At 38.4% G+C, this 16,162-nt stretch overlaps 1 protein-coding gene across 1 annotated transcript in view; it reads left to right on the forward strand.

Annotated features, from left to right (window-relative positions):
- dnah5 (dynein, axonemal, heavy chain 5) overlaps window positions 1-16,162 on the forward strand; it is a 231,373-nt gene that overhangs the window by 65,437 nt on the left and 149,774 nt on the right. The window contains exons 14-21 of the mRNA XM_059945127.1: window positions 650-971; window positions 1,649-1,855; window positions 4,825-4,996; window positions 10,489-10,634; window positions 14,138-14,309; window positions 14,586-14,828; window positions 15,679-15,869; window positions 15,971-16,070. Coding sequence (XP_059801110.1) covers window positions 650-971; window positions 1,649-1,855; window positions 4,825-4,996; window positions 10,489-10,634; window positions 14,138-14,309; window positions 14,586-14,828; window positions 15,679-15,869; window positions 15,971-16,070 — 1,553 coding nt within the window. The remainder of the gene's footprint in view (window positions 1-649; window positions 972-1,648; window positions 1,856-4,824; window positions 4,997-10,488; window positions 10,635-14,137; window positions 14,310-14,585; window positions 14,829-15,678; window positions 15,870-15,970; window positions 16,071-16,162) is intronic.

Below are 16,162 nucleotides of genomic sequence, written 5' to 3' on the forward strand. Positions count from 1 at the left end.
CAAGGGGGATGTCAGAGGTAAATTTTTCACGCAGAGAGCGGTGGGTGCATGGAATGCACTGCCAGCAAAGGTGGTAGAGGTGGATACAATAGGGTCTTTTGAGAGACTTTTGGGTACATGGAGCTTAGAAAAATAGAGGGCTATGTGGTAGGGAAATTCCAGGCAGTTTCTAGAGTAGGTAGGTTACATGGTTGGCACAACATTGTGTGCTGAAGGGCCTGTAATATGCTGTAGATTTTTATGCTTCTATACCTCCAACTAACCATTATGTTTTTGGAGGAAACTGGAGCACCTGGAGGAAACCCATGTAGTGATAGGGAGAACGTACAAACTTACAGATAGCGACAGGAATTGAACCCCAATCACTGATTGCTGGCACTGGGTAAAGTCTTGCTCCAACTGCTGCACTTGAGTGCTGCATAAGGATGCCAGAGGACCGTGGGAGTGTTCCTGCTTAGTTACATATTCTAGAGTGTTTTCTCTTCTTGGATCAGCTGACAAGACCTTGGGGGTTTTTGGGGGCCCAGAAGTTTCACATGGGTATGATAATAACCAGGGAAGGAAGGTTTGTAGATGATGTGGACTTATTCAAGTTAGGGAACATGAATATCATTTTACTGGTTGATTTTGTTTTATGCCTTTTGTCTAGACTTGAAATATCAGATCTTGCTATGGATGAAAGAAACCAGAAGGTTCTTCAAAAATATGGACATGACATTGAGATGGTGTCTAAGTTATACAACAGACAAAAAAATGATCCCCCTATTGCACGAGACATGCCACCAATAGCAGGCAGGATTCTGTGGGCCCAACAGCTTTTCCACAAGATTCACAAGCCAATGGAACTTTTTCAACAACAGCCAAGCATCCTGCAGACAGCAGATGCCAAGCGCATTGTTCGCAACTATAACAAAGTGGCAAAAGTTTTGCTGGAGTTTGAGGTGCTGTATCATCGAGGCTGGCTGAGGCAGGTAATGAATACTACAGAACAACAAAAGAACCACATCTATTCTTTGAAAGCAATACTGATGTCTTCCTGAGCGATGTGGAGAATATGCTTTTTTAAATCTGTACATTTGCACTTTGCTGAGTACCATGCCTTGTGTGAGTTATAGAACTCAGTGGTATTCATAAATGAAAATTTTTTAAAAATGGGGATGTTGGAAGTCTGAAATAAAGACAAAATGTGCTGGAAACACTCAGCATATCAAGCAAAATCTTTGATCTGAAAAGTTAACTCTGTTTCTGCAGATGCTGCTTGACTCACTGAGTATTTCAGTGATACAGTTGTAGTGCTAGTCCTAACTTCTTTGATTAATGTTTGCTATAAGTTGGGACTGCTAGCCTTTAAGATTCAGGCATTCATTGGATAATCTCACTGCACTATTGTGGAAAATTTGTAATTGTTATGGTAGCTCAATGTGAAAAAGCTACTTTCACAGTGAAAAGAAATAAACTCTTTGCCTGATGATTCAATGTAGCCATTGGCTCAAAAAGGAAATATATCTAAATGAATTTGGTTCCAGATCTAAAACACTGACAATTATATTTTGAAGGCTGTGCTGTGATAGAGTGAATGTTGAATTCTCCCAATGAGCAAAATGGCCTCTTCTTTAATTAATTACTTTTATTTGATTTATTTCCTTAGATTGAAGTAGCAAAGGTGGGTTTGCAGGCATCATTGTTGGTGAAAGCCCCGGAGACAGGGGAACTGTTTGTGAACTTTGATCCTCAAATCCTAATCTTAATACGTGAAACAGAATGTATGGCCAAGATGGGCCTTGAAATTCCCCCTTTTGCCAAAGTATTTCAGCAGAAACAAGATGTGCTTAAGAAGAACTATAACAGACTCCAGGTAATGTTTTGAAAGATAAAGATTAGTTTTATTATTTATCATATACATTGAAACATACAGTGAAATGTGTTGTTTGACTCAATGACCAACTCAGTCGAAGTTGTCTACAGGTGTTTCCTTGTTCCAGCGTTAGCACAGCATGCCGACAACTTACTAACCCTAATGTCTTTGGAATGTGGGAGGAAACCGGAGCACCCAGAGGAAACTCACACTTCTATAGGGAGGAAGTAAGAATTGAACCTCAACCGTGGGCCCTGCAAAGCTTTACAGTAGCTGCTACACTACCAAGTCACAGTAATGAAGTGTAGTAAAGAAATGGTTATCCTCAGCATTTACTCTGTTAAATCTATTTTCTGTGGGTAGTTAGATACATACGAGGTGCACTGCACATGAAGAACTACCTTTTCTGCCATAGGACCATAGAGCATTACAGCACAGAAACAGGCCTTTTGGCCCTTCTTGGCTGTGCCGAACTATTTTTCTGCCTAGTCCCACTGACCTGCACCTGGACCATATCCCTCCATACACCTCTCATCCATGTACCTGTCCAAGTTTTTCTTAAATATTAAAAGTGAACCCACATTTAACACTTAATCTGGCAGCTCGTTCCACACTCCCACCACTCTCTGTGTGAAGATTTAATTTAGGATTTCTTTATCCTAATTTAACAGACAGTGGATCCCAAACTGCAGATCCACTCTCTGGTTGGTTATGTGCTTCAGATTTTTTAAAAAAGGGAAGCATTGCAAGCACGAAAGAAGGACTGTAGCTTCTACTGCTTCAGAGTGAATAAGGGGAGGAGGGAAATTACAGTCTGTATCAGATTATTAAATGGAAAAATAGGTTAGAAGGACCTACCCGTGATCTTCCTTCATATGTTTGAATTAAGCATGTCTGTACATGCAAAAATATAATACTGAGGATATTTAGATATAGAGGGCCAGGGAACATTTGTGGGGAAAGCACAGTCAGTGTTATTGACCTGAAATAGTTCTTTTGTCTCCTTCACATCTCTTCTCAGGATGTGGCTTTCCTTTCCTGGACATCAGAGATGTCCTCCTCCTTCAAAGGATGGGGTTTTCCTTCCTCCACCATAGACACTGCCCTCACTCTCGCATCTCTTTCATTTCCTGGATCTGCTCTCACCCCATCTTCCTGCCACCCTAACAGTGATAGAGTTCCTCTTGTCCTTCCCTACCACTCCATGAGCCTCCACATCCAACACATCATCCTCTGCAACTTCTGACATCTCCAAAGGGACCTTCCCACCAAGTATACCTTTGCCTCCTCCACACCCTCTACTTTCTGCAGGGATGCTCCCTCCATGATTCCCCCTGTCCATTCATTCCTCCCCACTAATCTTTCACTTATCCCTGCAAGCGCCCAAAGTGCTACACCTGCACATTCATCTCCTCTCTCACCTCCATCCAGGGCCGCAGACGGTCCTTCCAGGTGAGGCAACGCTTCAACAGCAAATCTGCTGGAGTCATCCATGGTGTCCGGTGCTCCTGATGTGGCCTCCTCCACATTGGAGAGACCTGTCATAAACTGGGGGACTGCTTTGTTGAGAATCTCTGCCCCATTTTCCTCAAATGGAACTTCTCGGTAACCAAACACTTTAATAACGATTCCTATTCCGACATGTTGGTCCATGGCCACCTCTTGTGACAAGATGAGGCCGCTCTTGGGGTAGAGGAGCAACACTTTATATTCCATTGAGGTATCCTCCAACCTGATGGCATGAATATCGATTTCTCCTTCCAGACAAAAAAAGTTACACTCTCCCTCCCTCGTCCTTCTATTCCATTCTCTGCCCTCTTAACCTTCTTGCTTGCCTATCACCTCCTCATGTTGCCCCTCCTCCTTCCCTTTCTCCTATGGTCCATGCTCCTCTCCTATCAGAATCCTTCCTCTCCAGACTTTACCTTTCTTACCCACCTAGCTTCATCTGTCACCTTCCAGCTGTCCTCCTTTCCCTCCCTTCCCATTTTTATTCTGGAGTCTTACCCCTTCCCTTCCGGTTATGAAGAAGGGTCTCGGCCTGAAACATTGACTGTTTATTCATTTCCATAGATGCTGCCTGACTTGTTAAGTTCCTCCAGCATCTTGTGTGTTGCTAATTAAATACCTCTTCCCACAAATGCTGCCTTACCTCTTAATTCCACCAGATATTTTTTATTCTAATTGCTTGCATGTGTTGCCATATGTACTGGGTTTCCTTAGCTTCCTAATATTTAGATCTCAGAATGTCCTGGGGACTCAGTAATGCTCTTATCACACCAGCATTGTGCATTTAATTGCTACAGCACCATACTCATTTACATAAATTAGGAGCTTCCCCAGAAGATTTCTAGATTGTCTATTATCCTGGTATAAGCAGGAGGAAGATTTCTTTGTTTTAGAATTTTCACTCAACATCATGCCACCAAACTTGGTAAATCTAGGAAGAATAGAATCTAGATATTCTGAATAAAGGCAGAAAGGAGAATAAAATTAATTATTATTTACACTTTTCATTTACGATCATAGAATCTATCAAGTATAACTTTAGAACGTTGCGGAAAAGAGGATGTATAATGTTAGTGGTTCTTTTAAGGGAAATTAAGCATAAATAACTTGAGAAACACAAGTGATTCAGCAGATGCTAGAAATCCAGAGCACCGTACATAATGCTGGAGGAACTCAGCAGGTCAGGCAGCATCTTTGGAAGTGAATAAACAGTTGGTGTTTTAGGCCGAGCCCCTTCTTCAGGACAGGAGGGGAAGGGGGAGGACCCCAGAATAAAAAGTTGGGGGAAGGAGGGGAAGGGGGACTAGCTAGAAGGTAATAGGTGAAGCTAGACTTCAATCAGTCAAAAATATCGTGCTTTGTAGATTGAATTTGTGTTTTGCTTGTATTATTAAATTGTAAATGTTCACATTATTTGTAATTTGTGAGACAAATCATGCTGTTCTTTTGCATTTATTTAGATGATCTTGTCAGAAAACAGAAGAATAAGATCAAAAATTCAAAGTTTTTTTGAGCGACTGATGGGTCCTCATTTAATCAAAGTGGATAATGCATTGCAGCCTGGCTTGACCTCTCTCAATTGGACTTCTCTGAATGTTGATAAATTCCTGAGCAGAGTTTCTGAAGCTTTAGGTAAGTTTATATAGTATGTGTGGGATTAGCAGATAGAAGCATGACTGAGTTCCCAAATCTATTTGCATAATGGAATTTACTATTATTTGATAAAAGGCAGGTTAATTATTTTATGACAGTCTTCAGAGCAATCATCATCTCCTGTAACTTAATTGGTCAGTCCCTCTTCATGATGTCCACCAGTTCCCCTCAACATCCATCGGAAATTCCTTTCACAGACAAACTAGTTGCTTAGCAGAATGTTTCATGGCAACATTAGAACTTTCTTTCTTCTGCTGATTGTTCTGAAAGTGAGCCTGTGCTTGTCAGGAAGTACAATTGGATCAAGAAAATACATTAGGTTTAATTTTCATTTTAGATTCAACTCTTTGAAGAGATTATTTTTTATTTAAAAATTGTGAAGAATATCTCGTTTATCATCTGGGAAATCTTGACTTTTTGTTCAGCTTGCTCAAATAAGGGATTTAGCTTACTAAAGTCAAAAGTGTAGTTGGAAAATGAAATTGGATAACACCTTGAGACGTGTTCTGAGAAACTTCGAAAGATACCAGCTTGATAGATTGTGCAATCTAAATGGAAAGTGATCCAAAAATATGTTTTGTCAATCAATTTGCAAAATTGTTTTCTCAAACTTCCAAGTTCGTGATGCACAGTTTAGAAGTAGACTGTGGAAAATGGGTTAATTGTAGTACACGTGTATTGCTCCTTCATTTTCTTATCACAAATTTACCATTTAACGGGCATCACTTCCAAAATAGGTAAGGTGGAGCCCAGCTGCAACCTCTGTTTAGGTTGTGACCCAGTTTTATTTGGTCTTATAGTGCTTTTCTTAGGATAATAGTGACATTTTGGATACAGAGTGGAGAGCGAGGTATCTGGTTTTGGTTTGGGGACAAGGATGTGGGGGAATTGGAGGGTAGCCTGGGTTATAAGTTTCTGCTCCTTGTTTGAAGTCCAGTAATGCGGACTTTGGATGTCTGCGAACTGGGCTGGTGATGTCCATCTGGATGTTGGGCTGGCAGACCAGCATTGACAAGGGCTGGTGGCCCCCGGGGTCAGCAAGTTGTCGACTATTTCCAGAGTTGAAATTCTGTGCCGACAGGAGGAATGAAGTCCGATGATCCCCTGGGTTCATGAATTGGTGAGACCGCACTTTGAGGCCTCCTGTTTGGTGATCAGCAGGTCCTGGGTTGATGCCAAAGATCGAGGCTAGAGGGACAAATCTGAAATCTGGAGGTCAAGGCCCATTGACTGGAGCCCCAAATCTGTGAATCTCTGTGAGTCCACTGGTGTCGTTGAAGGAACAATGTCAGTGAGTCTGAATCCTAGTCTGCTGGAAGCTGAAGAAGACATCCTACCCTGGGGTTAGAGGACTGCCTATATGCATGGATGGAGGGAGGAACAGGCCTTATCTGCTATTGTTTTGTTGCTTGTTATGTTCTGTGTGTTCTGCCGAGCATTATGGGCATGCTATGTTGGCACTGGAATGTGTAATGACACTTATGGCCTGCCCCAGGTATGTTGGTTGTTAACACAAATGATGCATTTCTGTGTATGGGTTTGATGTACGCATGATAAATACACTTGTATCTCGAATCTTGAAATATTCTGACACAGAAATGCACAGCTTCTTTAGGAAAATTGATATTCCAGTACTTTCTGATCCTACCTTGTCCCAATTTGATCAACCCATTTCATGTTCCGAAATTGCCGAAGCTATTGCGGCTCTTCACTCTGGTAAAGCTCCAGGACCAGACGGTTTTCCTTGTGAATTTTATAAAACCTTTTCTAAACTACTTATACCTCAATTGTCCGCTGTTTTTTCTGAATCTTTTAAATTAGGTAAACTTCTGAAATCCTTTTATCAAGCAACTATTTTGCTTATTTTGAAGAAAGATAAAAATCCTGCTGACTGTTCCTCCTGACCGATCTCCTTATTTAATGTAGATACTAAAATTCTGTCTAAAATTTTAGCCTGAAGGCTTGAAAATATTTTACCGTTCATTATACAATCAGATCAGACTGGATTTATTAAAAACCGCTATTCATATTTTAACATTCAGCGTTTATTAAATGTGATGTATTCCCCCTCTAACAAGGTTTTAGATGCAGAGAAAGCCTTCGATAGAGTGGAATGGAATTATCTATTCAAGACTTTAGAAAAATTTAAATTTGGACCTAATTTTATTCGTTCGGTTAAACTATTATATCTCTCACCTACAGCTCAGGTTCTTACTAATTCATAACTCTCTAAACCATTTAACCTATATCAAGGTAACGAGACAAGGCTGTCCCCTTAGTCCTCTGTTTTTTGCTTTGGCTCTAGAACCTCTATCCATAGCACTCCGTGATTCCAAGGATATTACAGGTAGCACCCGAGATAATACTATTCATAAGATTTCTTTATATGCAGATGATATTTTACTTTTTATTTCCAATGAGAATGACTCCTTAGCTTCCACTCTTTCTTTATTCTCTCAATTTAGTCGATTCTCAGGTTATAAGTCGAATTTATATAAAAGTGAATTATTTCCTTTAAACAACCTGATACCAATAAACACCAATCTTCCGTTTAAAGTTATGATTAATCAGTTTACTTATCTTGGAATAACTATTACTAAAACTTTTAAGTATTTGTATAAAGCTAATTTTATTCCACTACTGAGTTACCTTAAAAGGCTATTTAGTAAATGGTCTCCTCTTTCTTTATCTTTGTTAGGCCATATTAATTCTATTAAAATGAATGTGTTACCTAAATTCTTATATCTTTTCCAAGCATTGTCTATTTTTATTCCAAAGAGTTTTTCGACTCTTTGAACTCAATTCTCTCTTCTTACATGTGGAATAACAAACAATCCGGCTGAACAAAGTCTTTCTTCAAAGGAAAAATAAAGATGGTGGTCTAGCTTTACCTAATTTCAGATTCTATTACTGGGCAACTGATATAAGGAATATCACATTTTGGTCATATTATATCAAGAGGGACTACTGTCCACCATGGACTTTACTAGAAGCTCAATCGGTTAAAAATGCCTCAATTATTTCTCTTCTTGGATCTTCTCTTCCTTTACCCTTCAGTAAAATTACTGATAACCCAGTTCTTAAACATACTTAGAGAATCTGGTCGCAATTTAGGAAGTTTTTTGGTTTATCTCATTTTTCCCTTTCTAGTCCCATTCTTTGTAATTATTTTTTTCTACCCTCTACTACTGATAAAAGTTTTTATAGAATGGAATAGATTGGGTATTCGACAATTTTTGGATTTATTTGTTGATGGGAACTTGGCATCATTTGAGCAGTTGTCAATCAAATTTGGCTTACCCCCAAACTCATTTTTATGGTTACCTTCAAATTAGAGATTTTCTGTGTTCTCAATTGGCTACCTTTCCTTCAAGTTCAGATAAGAATCTCTTAGATGATATTTTAAATTTGAAACCTTTTTTTGATGGATCAGTCTCTAATATATATAATAAACTGCTTATGTTTAAGCAGCTTTCTTTACATAATATTAGGCAAGCTTGGGAGCATGATCTGAATATGCAAATCTCTGATGAAGATTGGAATGACATTTTGAAATTAGTGAATAAGTCATCTTTTTGCGCTCGTCATTCTTTGGTACAATTTCAAGTGGTACATAGAGCCTATTTGTCTGAAGAGAAATTATCCTGTTTTTATTCTGATATTTCTCCAACTTGTGACAAATGTAATTCAGCCAATGCTTCGTTAATTCATATGTTTTGGTTATGTCCCAGCTTAGAAAAATTTTGGAAAGATTTATTTTCTACTTTTTCCTCAACTTTTTAACACTAATTTTTGAACCTAATCCTCTTACTGCTCTCTTTGGTATTCTCGGAACTCAAGATATAACTTTAACTCCCTCAGACTTGTATGTTCTAGCTATCTCACTTATGGTGAGAAGACGTATTTTGCTTAAATGGAAAGAAGCAGTCTCTCCTACTCATATGCAGTGGTTAGAAGACATTATGACTCATCTTAGTTTGGAGAAGATTCGGTGTTCTATTTCTAATTCAGTACAGTACTTTAATACGACATGGGGTCCTTTTATGAACTACTACTTTAACTTGTGAAAGGTTTCTTTTTCTAAGTAGATGTTATTAATTATGTTATTCTTTGTTAACAACAGCAACACTTCTTTTAAAAATATTTTTTTCCTTGTTCTTACCCATTGGCTTTCTTGGTAGGGGCTAGATTTTATATATAAATTCCTAATGTATACTCTTTATAAATTTGCAGTATTAGTAATCATTACCGGAGTACTATATACACGTATGTTACTCAGTCCTATACAGTTCAATTTTTCTATTGTCTGTATTCTGTTAGTAAATTTTTTTATATATATACTCTGTATTTGTTATATATTCTTGTATACATTAATAAAAATATTGAAAGAGGAAATATTCAGTTACTTAGTACAGGCCTCTCCAAACCTACTGTGAAACATCCAGATTAAAATATTTAAAAAATGATAATGTACTCACAAGGGTTTTCTTTATTTGTATATTCCTGAATGTGGGTATCAGTGGCAATGCTGAAATCTTTAATTACTCCTGAACTTAGAAGGCAATTAAGAGTCAACCATATTACTGGGCATGAAGTCAGGTGTACTCCAGTTTAAATAAGGATGCCAAATTTCCTTCCATGAATGACATTAGTGAACTAGATGGGGGTCTTCTTAAAGTGGTTATTAACCTACTTGAATTTCCCCTGCTTAGCTGCCGTGCTAGGTGTTGTATTCCAGAAATCTGGCTGCTGGCGAGGTAATTTTCAGATGGAAATTCCCAGTTATGACAGATGTTTTTCATGTTTGAATAATAAAACCCTTACCAATTCTGGAAAACTCAATATGTTCGATGATAATTGTGGAATAGTTGTTCCATAACTTTATAACTTCAACTATATCTAAAAATTAGGATAAGTTGGTTAATGAATTAGATTGTGATCAAAGAACCATCTTGGATGGCTAGCTCTTTACGTTTACATGATGTGTATTAGTAAACTGCAAATAAAATATCTTAAATTCTTAATTATTTTCCTTCATACTTCCGTATATATGTATAATAAACTTTCCATTCTGAACATGTTAGAGTTTTTATTTTCATGCTCCCTTTGGATTTCACCAGAGCTGTCTAACAAGTCAATCACAGACATCAGTAGGAAAGTGGTTAATCTACCTCACTTGCTGATTTTCTTCCAAATAAGAAAACAGATGTGTATGTTAATGACAATGGAGATGAAGTACTTGAGCGCAGGGGAAGTGTTTCAGATTCTGGCCACAGGGATTCAGAGTAGGTCTGAGAGCATCTCACCAAGGATTAAAATCAGCCTCTGAACTTGCATCAGTGGCAAGTTGGAGAACCAATAAATTGAGGCATACACTGTATTAATAATGTTTGCTTTATTATAATCAACATTTATAGAATCTTTTGATAAGAACCACTTTTGTTTTCAATTTTGTGCTTGACATCCTGCAGAAGAACTTGAACTCTTACTGAATCGTGCAAATGATTTAATAGAATTTCGCATTGATGCAGTACTTCAAGATATGAGCACCATGCAGTTATGTAAATTACCTGAGGAAGACCCTATTACATGTGATGAATTTATAGGGAAAACTAAGGTATGTGAAATACACTTATGAACACACTATCTTCAAATTGAAGGTGGATTTAGTCAACAGATTTTTAAAAATCATGAATAATTACATGATTATGAAAATTAATTATAGTTAATTTTGATCACATTATTAGATTATTAAACAATTACTTTTGGATGTTTCTTTAGATTTTAGTTGAGGCATTGTTGACTTCTGTTGACACTGTTAAATTGATTATTTTCTCTAGCTAGCTTGTTAATTTTTATGAAACCTTGTAGGAAACCAAATCAACTAATCATAGAGAAAGTGAGTGGTTGCTGACACAAAAGTGACTTTACAATAGATTTCTCTCATTATCATTCTTTTTCCTGTTATCAGGCTCTCCAAGAATCTGAAAATCCAACTGAACCAGTTTATAAAAACTAGCTACTCAAGGTTGCATTATGACACATTAGATTCTAATTGTTTTCAGCATAAGGTGGAGCAAAAAGGTTAAACAATAATGAAGATACTGTTGGATTGTCTATAGAATTGTTATTTTTCTTGTTGTTTAACTTTATTGTGCTTATGAATGTAGGTATTTTAATATAATTACCTAATACCTATATACATGCAATCAGCGATTTTTCTGGTGGTTACAATTGCTTCTATTTTCCTGGAAGCTACTTGGTTTGTGTGGCAGGTATCATATTACTCGAATCTGTCTGATTGGTTAACATTATCAACAGAATTTAATGTTTTCAGTAATCTTACCTATTACAAGAAGAACCCCCCCCCCCTTTGTTCTTGTAATGCTTAACAAAGCGATCGTAAGCTACAAATTTTATGCCTCACTCTTGACTTCCAAAGAACCTTTTGGATCACAAAAGCATCAGGATCCAACAATACCTTCATTTCACCATCTCTTCAGAAATTTTAAAGAGTTCTTATTAATTGTTCATATGGTTATTAAAAGCCGAACAATGTCAGGTGCAAAAATCTGAAATTAAAGTAAATGCTGGAGATATTAAGCAAATTGGCAGCATCTCTGCAGAAGGAACAAACTTTAAAGTTGAGGCTGATGATCTGTTACTGAAGATCATACAATTAAATGTTTAGTTCTTTTCTCTCTCCGTAGATGTTGTGTAGCCTGCTGAAAATCCTCAACAATTTTTTTTCTTGTTTAGTTGTGCAGTTTATGGAAAACAAACTCTGTGTGTGTGTGTGTGTGTGTGTGTGTGTGTGTGTGCGCGCGCCCTACCTGCCTTCGTTGTTGGTGATGAATAGCTGTCAATAATGCCATCTTTCAAATATCTGGGGAGCATTCTCTCTGAGGATAGCGGCATTGACAACGACATCCAGAGCCGCATTAAACCGGCATCAGCTGCCTTTGGGAGACTTTGGCGTAGACTCTTTCAGAACAGGAGCCTTCGTCCCTCCACAAAGGTCACTGTATACCAAGCGGTCTGTGTCACCACCCTCCTTTATGGCTGTGAAACTTGGGTAACCTACAGCTGTCACATCAAGTCCTTGGCGCGCTTCAGCGCATCCTGGGAGTTACCTGACGTGAGCGGGTGCCTCATACTGAAATATTTGTAAAGACCAACTGCAGAAGTGTTGAGGCCATGATCATCCAGTGTCAGCTGCAGGGTCTGGGGCATGTGATAAGGATGCCCCCTTGTCGGCTACCCCATAGAGTGTGGTACGGCCAGCTACATCATGGTCGATGCTCAGCCGGAGGGCTGAAGAAGCACTATAAGGATCAGATGAAGAATGGTTTAAGGAAGTGCAAGATCAGACCTGAGGACCTGGAGGATGTTGCTGCTGACCGTAACACTTGGCGACCGCTGTATAGGAATGATGTTCATATTCTGGAGATGGAAAGAACAACCAGAAGACAGCAGAAGAGAGCCAGGAGAAATGCAGCCATGGTTGCCATCTCTACCGCCAAAGAAGAAGAAATGTGTGTGTATTTATTTATGTATGTTTATCTCAATGGATTCCATGTAACTTAATTTTTTTGGGCGTGAAGTGGTGAGTGAGTTTGTAAGTCTGGCGAGAGCAGAGGATGTTTGGAATGGTGAGAGTGGAGGACTGTGGGAGGGGTGTGAGACAGGTGGCAAAGAAAGAGTGCTGGGGCGGAGGGAGTGGATGACATAGATGCAGGCAAACCCAGCCCTAGACACCAGGCAAGGTAATTTGATTCTAAACATTATTGATCATTACAGAATGTCATGCAGGTTCTTGCTGCTCCCTTTCCTCTCCGCTCTTCCCCTTTTCCCAATGCCTCCCTGCCCTTTTCCCACCTTCAGTCCACAATAGAGACAAATATCAGAATCAGGTTTATCATCATCACTCACATATGTCATTGATGCACCATCAATAACTCACTCTGAGATGTAGGCGAGATATCGGCTTTTATTGACTGGAAGAAGGAACAAGCAGTGAGTGACCACCATACTACATCCTGGAGACTGAGAGGCCGGGCTCAGGCCTCAATCGCCTTTATACAGGGGTCTTTGGGAGGAGCCACAGGAGCAGTCAGCAGGGGGCATGTCCAGACAGGTATATGTAGTTCACCACAGTCATGAAATTTGATTTTTTTTTTGCAGCCACAGTACAGTGCGATACATAAAATTGCTACTGTACTGTGCGAAGTCTTAGGTAGCCTAGCTTTATACTGACCAAGAACATTTGTGTCTTAAATACGGATCATGTCTAAAGAAACATTTTAACAATATATTAAGATTTTTTGATGATATCTCCTTAACATTTCAGCTCATTGACTCCTCACCAGAATCAGAAGAGTGAGATTACAAATAGATATAAGCTTAGAGAGGGGGAGTGAGCAGAGGGAAATAGAACGTGTTTGGGTGCGGCTCAGTGTTGGATAAGTGCCGCAATGATTTTGATGCTTTCTGGTTAATTAAAAAATGTGAGGAAAATAACAATAGCACAGATGGGAATTATGAAAGGCAGAACAGCCGTTGCAAACAGGAGAGATTGCAGATCCTGGAATCTGGAGCAAAACAGAAACTGTTAGAACGGTAACATCAGTGGAAAGAAAATCAGTTGATATTTCAGGTCAAAGTACCTTTGTCTATGAAAGGAAAATAACTTGGATAAAATGGATTGGACAAAGGGAATACGTACAGTACATTGGGGCTAGAGCCGAAGGTACAAGTTGTTAATAGTTGCACCTAGAGGGTGATAAAAGAAGTGTGGTGAAGTGCAGATAGCAGGGTGGGGAGTGCTAATGGAGAGGGGGGATAGAAACTGAGCCAATGTCACAGATAGATTACTCAGAGCAAAATTTGCTGGTTCTGATATTGATAAGAGTAAGCACATAATTGTAAGTTGGAAAATTCAATATTGAATCTGCAAGGCTGTGGCTTGCAGTTTCATTTGATTTTTATGAATGCTCAGCAGATTTCCAGTAATTGCTGTGTTTTAGTAACCTACAACTGGATATAGTACTATGAATGCCAGATTCCCAATTAAATTGCCTTTTGCATGTTGGGTAACTTAAGTGTATTTTGTTTTTCCAGGAACTGTGTGTGAAGGCTGCGCAAGTGCTGCACAGTAAAAGTTCTTTAGTTGAGGAAGCAGCCAATGAACTTATAAACATGTTACTTGATACTGAGTCTAGTAGAGATGAAGAGCAAAAGTTCAAAGGGAGCAGTAGAAGTGAACAACGAAAAGAACTATGTGACCGTGAAGGTAAAATAGTGAAATAACAATGACATTGAATATTGAAGACTTGCAAATGCTGCCTTTTGTTCTTTTGACAATAATTGTGTCAGAATGGCAAAAGTTGATATTTATTGTTATTCATATGCTATCTGAATATGGTTTATTGTAATGCATATTTAAATATATAATGTTTCCTGCATTAACAAGGTATGAAATAGATAAACACTCTTTTTATTTCAAATTCACCTAATGTAAACCAGTGGGGAAATAAAACTGTAGTTAATCTATGAAATATCCTTCTAGCCAAAGAAAGGAACTGTGAGAAACGTTCCTTCTCTCAGAATGGAAGCCACCAGGTGAGCAGCAACCCCTCATCTCCACTAACAAGAAGGAAAAAGAAAGACTTGGAGTCAATGGAAGGAGAAGCACGAGAATTGCTTTCTTATTTCAGCCACCGGAATGTTGATGCATTGCTGAAGGTCACCCGCAACACTCTCGAGACAATTCGCAAACGCATTCATTCATCTTTTCTCCTATATTTTATGGGTATGAGTCAGTGCAATGCAAACATTGTACAATTAGTATGATAAACAGTGCGCTGTTGATTTAATAGATGCTTGCACAGCAAGGAGGATTTCAGGCAGATTTTAAATGTTTTGCTGATGTGTTTCTGCAGAGCATTAATTACTGGCATATGTGAATTCAATGATTAAAAAAAAATGCTGACAGAATTTCAATAAAATTGTTATGTCGATGCAAGGCAGAGAGTATATTAAATTTCCTCAAATGTTCTTGTAGTGGCTACTTGAAAAACCACTGAGAGACTGAGTGAGGGAATTAACACTGTATGATGTGCTTCCAAATAACTAAGTTCCAAGTTGATAAAAGTATGTTCAATCCTTTGTTATGAAATCAGCAAAGAAAAGCAATCAAAAATAGCAATAATGAAGTTAACAACATTAATGAAGTTTGTGGAATTAGTGGTATAATCTTAATAAGAGAAGATAGTGGTCAATAAAAAATATTCATCCCCTGCTCTGTCTATCTCTAACTAAACTAATGGCTCAAAGGGTGAATATGTGATGATGCTCATTTACTTCTGCCATGTCCAAACCCATGTGACTAATTACCATGACCCAAAATAAAACACACAACACAAATGCATTACAGGCAGACAGAAAATAGATAATTGGCCTTTACACATTCATAATTTGCCAATTTAAAGAGTGACGTAACAATTTTTCTGTCTTCACTCTCAGCTTGCAGCAACAATTGTTGAGTCAGTGCAATTGTAGAAATAAAGTTAAATACCATTCAAAGGAGTTTATCAGATCTTAGGGAAGGCGTTCTTAACAGTTCATCTTTTAAGTGTATTCTTGCAATTTTTTTTTAACAGAAAATGACCATTCCAGTAAACAGAAGCAGTCGAGCCACCCAATCTTTAGAACTAATATTACACTGTCAATTCCTAACATAACCATGATACCTTCACTGGATGAAGTACAACAGGCTCTGACCAAAGCAGTGGAGTATATTGTTAGTGTCTCAAGAGGAGTTGGCCAGTGGAGTAAGGAAAGAATTCCAAAGGTTTACTTTGATTTATTAATTATTTTACGTTCTGCTAATTGAGCATATTCTAAACTCCTTTATCGTTTTCTATTAATAATTGCCTCTTCTTACACGTGCAGAGAAAAATGAGTGAAAGGAAGAGTCTAGTGATAAGGCGTAGGAGCAGAGAGAGTGATTGGGAAGATGGAGCCTCAGAAGCTGCAATCAGGAGTGTTCTTGGTAACGTTACAAATTATTCCGAGATGCATGCAATTATTTTAAAACACAGCATTTTTTTCGTATGTTTTTGAAGTAATTAACCAAGCCTGTCC

The sequence above is a fragment of the Hypanus sabinus genome, chromosome 20, assembly GCF_030144855.1.
Source record: "Hypanus sabinus isolate sHypSab1 chromosome 20, sHypSab1.hap1, whole genome shotgun sequence".
Classification (NCBI taxonomy): Eukaryota; Metazoa; Chordata; class Chondrichthyes; order Myliobatiformes; family Dasyatidae; genus Hypanus; species Hypanus sabinus.